The 17,127-nt window shown below is 29.0% G+C and overlaps 1 protein-coding gene across 1 annotated transcript; it reads right to left on the bottom strand.

Moving 5' to 3' along the window:
• Positions 1-9,731: 9,731 nt before the first annotated feature.
• On the bottom strand, positions 9,732-16,690 carry LOC133033716 (uncharacterized). The gene has a single exon (XM_061108771.1). It carries the CDS (start codon positions 12,336-12,338, stop codon positions 11,388-11,390), a length of 951 nt encoding a protein of 316 aa, XP_060964754.1. The 5' UTR covers positions 12,339-16,690; the 3' UTR covers positions 9,732-11,387.
• Positions 16,691-17,127: the final 437 nt, after the last annotated feature.

Genomic DNA, 17,127 nt, shown 5'->3' with positions numbered 1-17,127 from the left:
TTAAGTTAATATTTGAAAAGATATTAACCTAAAAAAAATATCTAAAATATTCCATTTTAAGTTAATATTTGAAAAGATATTAACTTAAAAAATATCTTAAGAATCTTTAATAACTAATGTCTAGAATTCCTCAACTTGATTTAAAATTTAAATCAAATATTCAAATTTAAGTTAGATAAGAAAAATCAGTTGATACAACTAATTTATAACTTAAATATGAATATTTAATTAAACAAGCTCCAGAAAGAATCTAGTTAGTTAAAATTCTATATTTAATTAAATACAAGAAACATACAAATAGTTTGTCTAGAAATAATATCTAAAACTAAAAGTGTTTTTCTTAAAATTAACTTTAAAATATTAAAATGAAAAATAAATTTTCATATATTTTAAAAGTTAATTATGTTGCTAATTCAATTTTATTAGGTCAAACTAATATAATTAACCTAGTACAGTTATTTAAATCAGGCAAATGGGCCTTCACGATTGGGGTAGTTCATGTGAGGGGGTACTGGGTTCAGTATGTCGTACCCACTTCTATGGCTCCCAACTCTCACACAAGGCCCAAAAGAGAGGAATTTAACCTTAAAATAAATAACTGTTATTAATTGAATAGGTCCAATAACTAAATGGACCTAAATAAAATCTATCATGGTGTGACATTTTATTTAGCAACAACCTATATGTATATATATTAAAACAAAATAAACATATAGGCTCACACAGGCACACTTTGGATGGATCCTATCATGTTGCTAGGTCATACACAGATGAAAGAAGATTGTAAAATTTACCTGTTACAAATTATTAACTTGACCAAGGGAGCCATCAGACCATTAGATCTGGCAAAAAGTAACCGTGGCTATTTGCAATCAAGTAATAATAGGTTTTAAAAAACTTACACACAAGTTAAAACCACATACTCCTGCAACAAGGTTAGCTGGATAGTTGGAAGTAGGATTAATTTAATTTTAAATAAATAATTTCGAAAAAATAAATAATTAAAAAAAATTAATTTAAAAATAATTAAATTTTCGAAAATAAAAAATAAAATAAAATAATATTTATGTTCGAAATTTTGAAAAAAAAAATTATTAATTTAAATTTCGAAATTATTAAAAAAATTTAAAATTAAACCTACAATTTTGAAAAATTAGGTTTCAACCAGCCTAAATATCATTTCAAAATTTGCTAACTACTTTTAAAATTTAAATGTTATTTTATAAATAAAAATTAAATAAAAATTAGAAAAGATAAGATAAATATCTTTTTCAGATTTTAAATTTAATTTAAATAAATAAAATAACAAAATTTAAAAGTTAGCAAAATATCTTACATCTATTTAAAATTACATGATTATAATTATCTTATTTTAAATTTAAATAAGGTCAAAATATCTAAAAAAGATTTAATTTAAAAAATATATATAAAATCTGACCTTAAATTTAAAAATAAGATAAGATATAATCAAATTTAAAAATAAGATAGATTTTAAGCAAGAAGATAGATACTAATTCTATTCAAATTCAAATTACACTAATATCTTGAATTAAATTTAAAAAATATTAAATTAATTCAAAATGATAATTAGAATTGAATTAGGAATAGTAATAGTATATATACAAAATTATACAAAAAATCGAATATTAATTCCCTGAAAAAGCATGAAAAATCGAAGAAAAACGAAAAAATTGTGAGCTGTACGGACAGTTTTCGCTATCGCAGGAAAATTTCAGCACAGCTCCGTTTTTTTCGAATCTTCAAAAAATCATAACTAATTCAAATAAAATCGAAATTGGGTTCTCTAAAAGGCTAACTTGCTTAATTTTTTCCATACTATCCAATAAAAATAATTTCAGAAACAGAATCGCAATTATTTTTCACGAAAATTTACAAACATCAATTAATCATCAAATAAAACTCAATACAACATGATACCATCCAAAAACAAACAAACAATCGTTTTAAAGTCCAAATTTCTTGTAAGTAAATCAATTACCATGGCTCTGAGGCCAGTTGTTGGATTATATTTTACCAGGATCTTAGATCTACTCACAAGTATGTTGTTTAAACACCCTAAATATGAACTTTCTAAAACGATAAATTAAACACATATAAAGTTAAGAAAACCTTACATTGATGGAGCGGAATTAATGTCTCCTTCCACTCAGATCTCTAACCCTTGTATCCTTTCTGTAGCAGAGTATAATCAAGATCTGAGCCCGAATGTCCTTCTACTTCAAGTTTGATCCTTCACAGTCTTCCAATCTATGATTGAGTTACTGCTTGCTGTGTGTGGGCACTCACTCTTTCACTAGGGTCACGAAATTGATGAAGGGAAAAGAGAGGGATTATTTCGGCCAGGTATAGAAAGTGGGGAAGGCTCAGTTTTTCTAAAGAGAGAAATTTCTGTCAGAAAGTTGATCTGAAAACTTGTTGATTTGACTGAGCCATCACTTTCTATTTATAGGCAACTACTAGGTTTAGGTTAGGAATTATTTCGCATTAAAATAATGAAAATATTAATTTGAAAACCCACAATAAGTGGCCGGCCATGGTGTAGTATTGGGCCTCACTTGATTTTGCAGTTTTACCAAATTTTATCTCTATTTTCTCAAAAACGCCAATTTTCCAATTCTAACCTTTTAAATGCCAAAACTAATTATTTAATAACTAAAATAGATTATTAAATAATATTGTCATTTAATTTAATTACTAATTAGACATATAAATTCCATTAATAAATAAATAAACCTAGAAACTCTTTTCTTTACAATTTCACCCCTGCTAAGTGAAAATTCATAAAATTAGACATAGTCTAACTTTAGAATTATAATTGATCAATCACGAATTAATTAATGAGTCTTACAAGCAGAATGTTCTCAACTAGAATGGGGACCATGGATCTATATGCTGAGCTTCCAATAAGTGAACCAAATTTACCAAGTAAATTCTTACTTATTAATTCTTCGTTGAATCCACTCTTAGAACTTAGAATTGCACTCTCAGACTTATATAGAGCATATTGTATGTTCCACGATATCAATATACTATCTCATTTAACCATTGTTATAATATTATTGTGATTTAAAGATCCTCTATATAGATGATCTACATCGAGATGGGATTTCTTTACCGTTCTCACCCCTCAATGTATTTTGCCCCTTAAAACACTTAGCTACCTGTAAATGGTGTTTAGTGATCTAATAATTAGTCAGTTAAACAAGAGCTCATCCATTTACTTCTATTTGCTAAGCTCGAAGGGAATCATCACTTGACTTCTATACACCAGTAGAAGCTATAGATTTCATATTTATGTTCAGCACTCCCACTCAATCATACTATCATGTTCCCAAAATATACGTATCACCCTGACCCAAAAGTAGGCTTAAGTAATAAATCAAAGAACATGAATAGCACTCGGAGTTGAGCCTAAGCATATCAGGATTTAGATTCTTTTAATCTTAAGATCAACTACTGATATTGACTTGGAAAGATATGTATAACGGTAAGTTTGTAATATCTTAACTTAGTTGCAATATCGGTCCAGTCCAATGGATACTCCATACATTCGAAACTAGTATACTTTACTAATGTCCTGGAAAGAACATAACACTTACTCCAAGTGTAAGTATACATCATCGCTGATTGTCACATTAGTGTAAACCCAATAACACTGATGAAAGAGGGACCAAGTCTTTTGATTCATATGATCACAATCACATTCCACTGTGTTGACGATACTGTAATTGTGAATAAACATATGATCTGGATTTAACTGATTTTGTGTGTATGAATGTAATAAACATATTAAACATATTAAACCATTAGCATGTAGAATTCATGCAAACATCAATCACTTCAAATTTTTTATGTTGATAACTAATCAGATTGTAAAGAGTTTTATTTAGGGCATAAAACCCAACATAAAGCTCATTACTTGTTTTTCTAATTTAGAGATTAATTAGAGAACATGTGATTTAGGACCTAAAAGATCTTAAAAGAATTAGGTTAAATTGTGTAATCTGTCATTCACATCAAGAAAAAAGATAGCAATTAAGCATTAACAATTGAGTAAATAAATCAAGAGAATTCTCTTCCCTATTTTTATCATCTTGATTAATTCTTTCGCTATTACTTTTAGATTCTTGATACTCTTGTTTTGTGTTTTAATCATAAAAATTATTGGTTTGCCAAATAGAATCATAAATTTAATCTAGTGGTATTCAGTCCAATTCCCTGTGGTTCGACCTCACCTGTGTGAGTTTACTACTTGATTACGTGCACTTGCGTATTGTTTATATTTTTCGTAACACTATGAAAACTCAAAATATATATGCTATGATATCCAACGATCATACTATGCAACATACAAAAATATTACATCCATGCGACACATCATGCTTGTATTAAAATTCTAATGGACGTACTATGCATCAAGCTCATACGAAATCCTACGGTCATACCACACCCACTATGCTTATCAAAATATTCTTGTTACTTTTACACAAAAACTAGGGAACTAAGCCGCGCTTCGTGCGGTGTTACCCAACTTTTATAAATTATATAAATATATATTATACTTATTGAGTTATATAATCTAAAATATAACATTTAGATGTGTGTATTATAAACAAAGTAATAATATTAAAATTAAAAACATGACCATGAATAGCACTTTTATTATTTTATTTTATTTATATATTTTATTTTATTTTATTTATATATTAATTTTTGATCCGTATTTTTATACATATATATTGTATTAGATTGTGCGGATTGTGAGAGTCACTAATCCGCGCTTCGCGCGGTTTTTTCACAATAATTATAATCTTTGTACTGAATGAGCGATGTAATATAAAATATAGTATTGCATTGTAAGATTAATAAGAGATGAATTTTTTAAATGATGTATTGCAATAGCAAAGTTCAAATTTATTGAATAAGTGAACATATTATAGTCTGAAACATAATTTACAATTATTGGAACATATCTAAATTTTGACTCTTTTCTCCTTTTATTTTCAACACTTATTTATTTATAAAATTACACAACAAATTAATAATTGGAAATTCAAATAAAATTTGATAAACACGTTCGAACTAATTACTTGCATCTGTTGGGTTTTATGCCCTAAATAAAACTCTTTACAATCTGATTAGTTATCAATAAAAGAAATTAGAAGTGATTGATGTTTGCATGAATTTTACATGCTAATGGTTTAATATGTTTAATATGTTTATGACATTCATACACACAAAATCAGTTAAATCCAGATCATATGTTTATTCACAATTACAGTATCGTCAACACAGTGGAATGTGATTGTGATCATATGAATCAAAAGTTTTGGTCCCTGTTTCATCAGTGTTATTGGATTTACACTAATGTGATAATCAGCGATGATGTGTACTTACACTTGGAGTAAGTGTTATGTTCTTTCCAGGACATCAGTAAAGTATACTAGTTTCGAATGTATGGAGTATACATTGGACTGGACCGATATTGCAACTAAGTTAAGATATTACAAACTTACCGTTATACAGATCTTTCCAAGTCAATATCAGTAGTTGATCTTAAGATTAAAAAGAATCTAAATCCTGATATGCTTAGGCTCAACTCAGGAGTGCTATTCATGTTCTTAGATTTATTAGTTAAGCCTACTTTCGGGTCAGGGTGATACGTATATTTTGGGAACATGATAGTATGATTGAGTGGGAGTGTTGAACATAAATATGGAATCTATAGCTTCTACTGGTGTATAGAAGTCAAGTGATGATTCCCTTCGAGCTTAGCAAATAGAAGTAAATGGATGAGCTCTTGTTTAACTGACTAATTATTAGATCATTAAACACCATTTACAGGTAGCTAAGTGTTATAAGGGGCAAAATACATTGAGGGGTGAGAACGGTAAAGAAATCCCATCTCGATGTAAATCATCTATATAGAGGATCTTTAAATCACAATAAGATTATAACAATGGTTAAATGAGATAGTCTATTGGTATCGGGAAACATACAATATGCTCTATATAAGTCTGAGAGTGCAATTCTAAGTTCTAAGAGTGGATTCAACGAAGAATTAATAAGTAGGAATTTACTTGGTAAATTTGGTTCACTTATTGGAAGCTCAGCATATAGATCCATGGTCCCCATTCTAGTTGAGAACATTCTGCTTGTAAGACTCATTAATTGATTCGTGATTGATCAATTATAATTCTAAAGTTAGACTATGTCTAATTTTATGAATTTTCACTAATCAGGGGTGAAATTGTAAGGAAAAGAGTTTTCTAGGTTTATTTATTTATTAATAGACTTTATATGTCTAATTAATAATTAAATTAAATGACAATATTATTTAATAATGTATTTTAGTTATTAAATAATTAGTTTTGGCATTTAAAAGGTTAGAATTGGAAAATTGGCATTTTTGAGAAAATAGAGATAAAATTTGATAAAATTGCAAAATTAAGTGAGGCCCATTACAACACCTAGGCCGGCCACTTAATTAGCTTTTTCAAATTAATATTTTCATTATTTTAATGCCAAATAATTCTAAACCTAGACCTAGTAGTTGCCTATAAATAGAAAGTGATGGCTCAGTCAAATCACAAGTTTTCGAATCGACTTTCGACGTAAATTTCTCTCTTCAGAAAACTGAGCCTTCCTCACTCTCTACCTTGGCCGAAATACCTCTCTCTCTTTTCCCTTCATCTTTTTCGTGACCCTAGTGAAAGAGTAAGTGCCCACACACAGCAAGCAGTAACTCAATCATAGATTGGAAGACTGTGAAGGATCAAAGCTTGAAGAAGAAGGAGATTCGGGCTCGGCATCTTGATTATACTCTGCTACGAAAGGAATCAAGGGTTAGAGATACGAGTGGAAGGAGACATTAATTCCGCTGCATCAATGTAAGGTTTTCTTAACTTTATATGTGTTTATTTTATCGTTTTAGAATGTTCATATTTAGGATGTTAATAAACATACTTGTGAGTAGATCTAAGATCCTGGTAAAATAATTCCTAACAGCATCATCACCAACTTCATCATCAACAATTGGATTTGTTTTTGTCTTCGTACTTTGAACCGACACAACGACATGATAGTGTTGTAGATAATCTTCCAAATCATGACAATCCTATCATAAAATGATATCTTTTTTTTAAAAAAAAAAAAAAAGAAAAAGAAAGAGAAAAAATTACAAGATTATATGCACACTAATCCCCTTATTTTAATCATGTAATATTGATAGTAAAATAATAAAATTACCCTATTTTAAAAATGGCTTTATTAGTTCCTTTAATTATTATTATATATTTTTTAAATACCTCTCGCTGTATTTTTCCTTAAAATATAGTTATTAATTAATTAATTAGATTATTTATATTACATATAACGTAAATTTATAGGCTTATTTTTATCAAAATTTAGACTTTGCATACATATATAAATTACCTTTCTTACAAAATCAAGCTCATTATTTATAATATAAAATATTTATTGAATAACTTATATAATAATATACACGTGTAATTTTATTGAGTGCTACAACTGTTTTATATATATATAAATCCTACTTATATTCTTTTTAGACATATATAAATAGTTTCTAATTATAATACAAAATTAATATCACGTTAATTTTTAAATATCATTTTGTATTGCCTTTTTATATATTTTTTATGTGTATATAAAAGTGATAATAAATTTTTTATTTATTTATTCAATATTATCGTTATCTATATTATATTCTAAAATTAAATTATTACTCCATACAAATATAATTACTAACTCTCTTTCTTTAAAAAAAAAAACATACAAAAAACTTAACTCTTTATTATATTTAAAAACAAATAAAACATATATATTTTCATGCACCTCGACCTATATGTAATACAAAAATATTGTGTCAAATGTAAACCAGAATTAACTATATTAAGCTATAAAGTTTTAGGACTGAATTTAACCTCACGTTAAGTGAAAAAAAAAATAAAAAAAACTATTAAATTTACCAAGAAGGCTCAGTTAAGAAGAGAATCATCATGTTACTAAAGTTCTTCCACTCATAATAATTTTTAAATGGTTACACCAAGAAAATTAGAGAAAAAAAAAATATGAAAAAGCAGTTTATGTTCAACAAAATCATAAAAAAATTAAAACATAAATAATTAATAAAAAATGGGATATACCTTAGCTAGCTCTTGACTCTTAAAGCTTTCAAATTGGATGTGTAATTTGAATTATGGATCAAAGGTCCATGCATCTTCTTATATAAGCAATGTTTTTGATCTTTGATATACATCTCATTAATATCCTCTTCCTCATCTCTTTTAAATTATTTTTTAGTTTTATGTCTCATTACATTAATTAGAGAGGTGGAAGGTTGTGAATAATAGTGTTTATAAATTACTCTTTAATAATAAAATAGATAATTGGCAAATTTGTATTGAAAGACAATAAAATTGAAACTGGAAAAATGAATGAAGACACATTATCATGTTTAGACTTTTTCTTTAGTTATACAGTATAATTAAATGTACATTAATCTCTTAGATTAAAACTGAAAATATTAATGTATGTACATAGATTATCAAATAGAAAAAGTAATTAAACAAATTAAATAAATAACAAAAATTAATAAAACAAAGAATAGCAAAAAAATATATAATGATAAAAATATGATTAAATTATAAAAAAAATAAACAAAAATGTGAAAAAATTAAAAAAAATCAAAGAATGAGAAATAAAATTTAATTAGGATGATTATACTACTAATTAATTATATGATATAGTAATTATTAGTAATTATTTATTAAAGGAGAAAAATAAGGGAATAAGAGAAAAACATAAATATAAATAGATAAATAACAACAACAATAATAATTTATAAAATAATAATAATAATGATAGAATAGAAGTTATGAGAATGAATATGCACATAATAATAATAATGGAATAGAAGTTATAAGATTTAATAGATACCCATAAATAAAAATAGATAAATCTTAGAAAAACCATAAAATAAAAAAATGACAATACTAAAAATGATAGAATGCCATATCACATACCCCAACAATACAATTATATAGATTATATATATAATATATGTAAATAGATTGAAGAGGTTTTGTTTATTTATTTTAAAGAACGAAAAAAATAGATATACAATTTCATTGCTCTTAAGAGTAATTATAAATTTATAAAATTGTTATGAAATATTATTAATATTTTTTTGAGGATGCCACAGAAACTATATGGTGATTTCTTTTTTTTTTAAGGTATTATCACTATTTTATTATGAATATATGATATTTTTTGTGTTTAATAAATAAAAATTAAATATATTTATTTTTTTATAAGGAATGCCAATAGTTTTAAAATGCTATAAATCAATGTGCATATAAATAAATAATTTTTTACTATTACATATTTAATGCATTGATATGCTTTTATTTGATTTTTATTGGAAAAATGTGTTAAGCTCATAAAAAATAGAAAAAATAGAATAAAAAATGTAAAGGATGCCACCTAAACTATTTGGTACTTTCCTTTATATTGATATACTGATTCTATGGTCATACTATACAAGTCATGGATAAGTTCAAAACACAAAAATTCTACTGTGTTACAAATTCGAATTAAAGCATACAAACACTACACATCTAAAATTATGAATAATACATTGTTCTATGCAGGGCCGTCTCGAGGCCTTGGGCGAGCTTCAAAATAAAGGCCTTTTTTTACAATAATTATTTACTAAAAAAAATCTCAAATTAAATAGTAAAATAACAAATTTTACAAATCAAAAAAATAATAAACTTATAAAAAATTTATTTTTCTAGCTTTTTGAGATGCGAAATTATTTATTAAATCGTTATAGTCAAGTTTATCTAATAATTTTTTTTTTTCAATAGACAACATTGCTAATCCATTTAATCTTTCTTGGGACATCGAAGATCTTAAATAAGTTTTTATTAATTTTAATTTTGAAAAACTTCTTTCTGCAGATGCAACTGAAACTGGAATTATTAACAATATTCTATAAGAAATATAAGCATTTGGAAATAAATCAATTTTTTTTATATATAATTAAGTACTTCTAATGGACTACATTGATCTTTTTGATAAATTTCTCTTAAAACTTTTAATTCTGAAAATAAATCTATTCCATCTATATCAGAATTCCTATTATAACTTAGAAAATTTTCAAGATTCAAACAACATTGTTTAATAGTATCTTCATCCATTGACTTTAATCTAATAAAATCAAATAAGAATCCAAAAATGTTTTCTAAAACTTCAAATTGCTCAAATCTTATTTTAAGTGAAGAAATTATTTGATCAACCAAATAAATAAAATACTCAATCTTAAATAATTCTTCAAGAGATTTTATTTTATCATCACTAACATCTTCATCAAATTGTTTCTTTCTACGAATCACACGTTTTTCACGAAATGTTGGTTCTATTTTCAATTCATTTGCAAGTTTTTTAGCTGAAGCCATGGCAGATATAAATCCATTTTCCCTATATTTTTTAAAAAGAAAAATAAGACCCTTAAGAAGATCTATGGCAACATTAATTGTTGATTCTTCACTTTGAAAGTTCTTACTAAGAGAGTTTACTGCAAACAAGATATCATACCAAATAGTCATACCTAATAAAAATTCAAAATCTTCTAGTTCATAAGTTACTAGACTGTTAGCTTCACTCTTTATTTTAGGATCTTCACTTGTGTCTGCTAGTTCTAACAAAGCATCTCTAATATTTGGACTTTGATGTATAATAGCTTTTACACTTTCAATATGACTTTCCCAACGAGTTTGTGATAATGATTTCACTGTTAAGTTAGATATATTATTTTTTAAAATTATCCATCGCTTTGGTGATGAAGAAAATAATGAATATATTTGTTGTAGAACCCCAAAAAATGATATGGCTCTAACACAAGAAGTGGCAGCATCACAAATTACTAAATTAAGACTATGACATGCACATGGTGTAAAAAGTGCCCTAGGATTTATATCTAATAACCTTTTTTGCACACCTTGGTGTTTCCCTTTCATGTTAGATCCATTATCATAACTTTGTCCTCTTACATCATTTATATCAAGTTCTAACTTCTTAATTTCTCTTATGAGTTCATCAAAGAGACCTTTTCCTGAAGTATCTACCACATTTAAAAATCCTAAAAAGTATTCTTCAATTTCAATAGGACAAGAAGAAATATTTACACACCTTAAGATCATGGACATTTGCTCTTGGTGGCTTAAATCTGGAGTACAATCTAATATAATTACATAGTATTTTGCTTCTTTAATATTTGTTAAAATTAAACTTTTTATCTTGTGAACCAACACTTGTATTAACTCATTTTGAATATTATGTCATAAATAATGTTTATGAATTTTACCATTTTGAATACGACGAATATGCTCTTTCATTATTGGATCAAATTCAGTGATCATCTCAATAAAACTTAAAAAGTTTCCATTATTTTCTTGATAGATCTTTTCATGACTCCCACGAAATGCCAAATTATTTTTAGCTAAACATTTTATAAGAGAAATTATCCTTTTTAAAATATTTCTCCAATGTTCTTTCTCTTTATTAATTCTTTCTTGAGCATGTTTATCAATTGTTTTATTCATTAATAATCTCGATTCTAAATCAAACCAAGTACTCATGTTGATTATATGTTCGTTACTTGTTTCATGACTTTTTAACCTATCACCAAGATGTTTCCAATCTTTAGTTCCTTCGTTGCTCAATTGGTTCATCGTACTAGAATTAACACTAAATAATTTACAACAAAAACAATATACTTTATTCAAACACTTTGAATACACTAACCACTTTCTATCATGTTGTTCTCCATTTGATAAATTTCTAGTATAGTGATAAGTAGAAAAACGTCTACCATCATCTTTTGGAAACTCTATATCACTCAATCTAATTGGACCTTTTTCTACTAATAAGTCTATTAGTTTATTATCAAGATTTTTCCATCTTCCCGGATCATCAAGATAATCTAAATTGTTGTTACAATTTCTAGTTTCCATATCATCCTCCTTATTTTCTCGACATTCTTCATCAACTATCATATTATCACATATTTTATGATGGCAATTTTCTAAACCTTTTTCTACCATAATTTCATAATCACCTAAATTATTTAAATTTAATTGGTCATTAATTTCTTTATTTGTGTTATTTTCATCTCTTTTGCTAGTGGTAACAAATTTATCTAAAGCTCCTTGTTGAGTTTTTATCAAATTTTCTATTTTTCTTTTTTTCTTAAGTTTTTCATAACCTGATAGATATTTCTTACTAGACATGCTTCCTTTTTAATTTAGGAACACTAAACAAAATAATAATAATAATAATAATAATAATAATAATAATAATAATAATAATAATAATAATAATAATAATAAAGAAAAAAAGAATGAAAGAAAGATATAAGCTAAAAAATTGCAAGCCAAAACAGGTACTTCAATATGAATATTTTCTTTGAAATTTTCTTTTCTTGGAAGAGATCCTATCCAAAAAGAATAATTATTATAAATTAAAGTAAGATGAAAAATATGTAATAATGTTAATAATACATATAAAAACAAAAGTTAGAATATATACCTTTGTGTTTCTTTTGTCTCTTTCAATGCAAAATCAAATATCAATATAGTCTATAAGTTTGTAATAATGATGGAATTGAATGAGAGCTCTTAAATAATAGTAATTGCTAAAGGAGAATGAAAATGAGTAAGAAAATGGAAGAAGAATAAATGAAGTTAGTGAAAAATAAAAGAGAAGGATATATATATACATTTATCTAAACAATATATCCAACGGCTAATTAATAAAAAATAAATAAATTTTGAATATTATTTGTGTAGTCTAATCAAATTTCATTTTCCCACAAAATAGGTACTATTTAAGTAATAAAAGATAATAAAAAAATAAAAAAAATTATAATTGGAGGTTACTTGTAGTAGTGGCTCAGCGCGTGTGTACTATCTCATTATTATGATTTGATTTTTCTTTTTAGTTTGAAAGAGCAAAGTAAATATATATTTATATAATATGAGCATATAAGTAAAAAAAAAAAAGGCCTTGGGCAGTTGCCCATCTTGCCCATAGCTTGGGCCGGCACTGGTTCTACGAATACCAAAAATATCAAGAACACCAAGAACACAATGGTGGATGAAAGATTATAAACACTTACCAACAAGAGAGACCTTTTAGCTCTTCACCACTTAAAGCTCTCCTCCACACCACTTGAAAATGAGAAGAAGACAAGTGACAAATAAAAAAAAGATGGGCCTACTTATGTATTTATATAGTACAATAATGCCATGGAAGAAGGAAAATCTAAATTACAAAAACACAATAAATATCTCACAGCCAACCCATCATATTGCTTGTGTCAATATATCACTAATGATGCTAACTAAATTATAAACAGAAGCCAAAATAAAAAGGTACATGATATACATGCTTTTGGTGCTACCCACACAAATAAATAGTCAACTCAAAGCTACATGAAATATATGAGGTATATATACTATTAACAAATCAAACAAGCATTATGTCTTCACAAGAAGAAAAAATTCCATAAACTACATCACTCCCACGTGACATCCATCCCAAAACACCAACCAATTCTACTAGTATTTGGTAATGAGGTGATTTGACACAATGCATTAACTTGTAGTATACTCTAAGTGCCCATCTCATACATGCTTCCTTCCATTCAAACATAAAGGGACACTCATTCCAACTAAACACATGTATATGATTCCCAAAAAATGACAAGAGAAAGGTCTATGAATAGGAAAAAAGTCTATGATGAGAGATTACTGTTTGACACACATATATATATATATAGGGATATGATTTTGTCCCGTTATTGTACTTTCACGGATTGTAATCTGTGGTGTACGGCAACCTTCAGATGAGGGAGTTATTTGATCTGACGGCTGAGATTGATCTAGGGGTAATTAGGGTTAAAAAGTAGAAACGTACCCTGAGACTCATTTAATGTACCATGAGATCCATTTAATGTACCACGAAATACATTCCGTGAAAGTACATCACGGGACAAAATCATATCCCTATATATATATATGTGAAATACCTCTTTGACTACAATACACTACGACCAACTTTCTATAATCAATCTGTTATATTATTCATTCACATCAAGTTTAAAACATGAAGTGATAGCACATACTCATTTCATTTATATAAACTCTACTATGTGTTGTACTTTTTACTTCTCACACTACACACTAGAAAAAGACAATAATATTTTATCTATCTTATGTCATGAGAAGTGGCCATAGATCACAAAAGTTTGTGTCTGTAAGTCAGTTTATACAAAAAAGATATTTTGTGGAAACTACCATGGTCATCCAATAAGTCTACATACATATAAATATTATATAATATTTTCATAGTCAGCCTCTCTTGAAGCAGATAAATCACTGCCAGTTAAATAGTTATAGCTATTGCTAGTACATGGACATACACACAATAAACATTAAATCATACTGTCCATATGAAACTATGCCCATGTACATAGCTCAATCTTCCTTTGTGGCATATATATACATAGAAATTGATACTTTAAATATATATATATATTGGTAGACCAAAAGCCAGCTAAGCTTTACATACTTAATCCGCTACAAAATGAGACCCACACCAACGGTCAAGCTTCAATAAAGTTAATCATAAGAACGCTTGATTATACTCCTTATAAATACTTATATCACTTGTCCACTCATATACCTAGCTTGCACTTAACTTGTATCAGCCATACACAAGACATCAAAGAGGAGTTTTTAATGTTTTGCTCATTGAAAAACTATACTCATTCACTTATCTCCATTCATTCCCTTGCTCGAATTGTCTCCAACTCTAAGTAGCTACAATTTTACATTGAACAAGATGACGCACTAACAAATTGAAGACAAACAATACACTTGTCTTGAAAATCACTGATGTAACAAACCCTCATCAAAACAAAATTACTTTTAGATATATTCACTCTAACTACTTATGCCGACCCAATCATTCTTGGTCTAAAATTACGCTACAGGCACTCTGAGTCAATCATGCACACCTACGAGTAATGCTCTTTAATTTGAGTATAACTCAACTTAAAGAGCAAGGGACAAACTGTAGTGGCCGAAAATTGCTCTAAGCCCAACGAAAGGGCCTAATGATCGAAGTACTTACAAAGCCCACTTATAAGTCAGAAACGAGGAACCCGTAAGCCCAATGGCTCACATGGGCCACACCCAATCCATGTCGTTTGGCTCATACCCATATTCGAATGTCCAACCAACAATAAAGCTTGATCTTGAAGTGTAATGTTAGGGTTGACACGTGGAGGAAGAAGAATGTTAAGTTTCCCAACTAACCCACGAAAATAGCGATCTTTCCTAGCATAGCGGAGCGAGAATATCAACCCTCTAAGTGATATGCTGATGTGGGGACGCTCATCCAGGAACGAACCAAAAAGATTACGTTCATCCCTAGAGAAGGGGAGGAAGACCGTTTCTCTAGGGATGGACCACGTTTCAAGAGGTAGCTATTTTCCTAATATAATAAATAGGCCCACACTGGGACATTAAGGAAAAAAGGAGGAGGGGATACGAATATTTACTCTCTTTCTATAGTTTTACGACTAAACTTATCATTTCTCTACGATCTGACGTACTCTTTCTCATTCCGGTGAGCAAGGTTTGACCGTCGATCATCGCATAACTATAGACACAGGAAGTATTTATTTACATTTCTTTTTTTTTTCTACTTCGCACTATAAATTTACTGACTTGACCGTCGGAGTGCCTTTGGCCGGAACCACCCCGGTGTCCCAAGGTTTCATGGTCATCCTTTGTCTTTGTTCCGCAGGTTGTCGGTGCCCACAAACGCTCATTCCCACCATGGTAACACAAATCCCAACACCGACGCTCACCTTGTCACTTGTGACCAAGGTAGCATGTGTGGCGAGATGCCAACACCAAGCCAACGTGCGAACACTTCTATCATGCCCCACTCGATACTGTCCGAATAGTCTCCCTCCTTGCCCAAGGACTCCCATACGTCCACGGACCAACCCTCAAGGCGCCATGCCTCCACGCATGTTGGCAGGCCCTCAAGACAAGACACCAAACTAGTTGCATACATTAGACCTCTGTCTCTTTCCAACATGGTGCATTCTTCCCATGCGTGCATGCAAGCTAGCCCATGAATGACTACCAGTGTCATATTGTGTTGAGGCTCGTGGCCAAGGCGCGCCACAACGTCTCTTAGAGGATCTAGGCCACGTCCCGTGCAAGCGGCATACCGGCAAGCCAAGGAAAACGTACCAATGAACCTCTGGCGGCATTCTTCGATGCACTATCGGGTCGGCCCGATAATGTCCATGAGTACTCCAACTCATGGAGACATATGAGTCCCCTCGTGGTCCTCATATGCCCGCCCTACTAGTCCCACTGACTAGTAGTAGCTCACTCAGCACCAAGGTGCAAGGGGTGGTGGAGAGCTGTGTTGGGAATTATTTTACCAGGATCTTAGATCTACTCACAAGTATGTTTATTAACATCCTAAATATGAACTTTCTAAAACGATAAATTAAACACATATAAAGTTAAGAAAACCTTACATTGATGCAGCGGAATTAATGTCTCATGTCCTTTTGTAGCAGAGTATAATCAAGATCTGAGCCCGAATGTCCTTCTTCTTCAAGTTTTGATCCTTCACAGTCTTCCAATCTATGATTGAGTTATTGCTTGCTGTGTGTGGGCACTTACTCTTTCACTAGGGTCACGAAAAAGATGAAGGGAAAAGAGAGAGAGGTATTCCGGCCAAGGTAGAGAGTGAGGAAGGCTCAGTTTTCTGAAGAGAGAAATTTCTGTCAGAAAGCTAATGAAAGCATTTTTTGTGACTGAGCCATCACTTTCTATTTATAGGCAACTACTAGGTTTAGGTTAGGATTTATTTGGCATTAAAATAATGAAAATATTAATTTGAAAAATCTATTTAAGTGGCCGGCCATATGGTGTTATTGGGCCTCACTTAATTTTGCAATTTTATCAAATTTTATCTCTATTTTCT

This window comes from Cannabis sativa, chromosome 1 (genome assembly GCF_029168945.1).
Source record: "Cannabis sativa cultivar Pink pepper isolate KNU-18-1 chromosome 1, ASM2916894v1, whole genome shotgun sequence".
Classification (NCBI taxonomy): Eukaryota; Viridiplantae; Streptophyta; class Magnoliopsida; order Rosales; family Cannabaceae; genus Cannabis; species Cannabis sativa.
The sequence above is the reverse complement of the archived record's forward strand: the minus strand, read 5'-3'. Positions and strand labels throughout refer to the sequence as shown.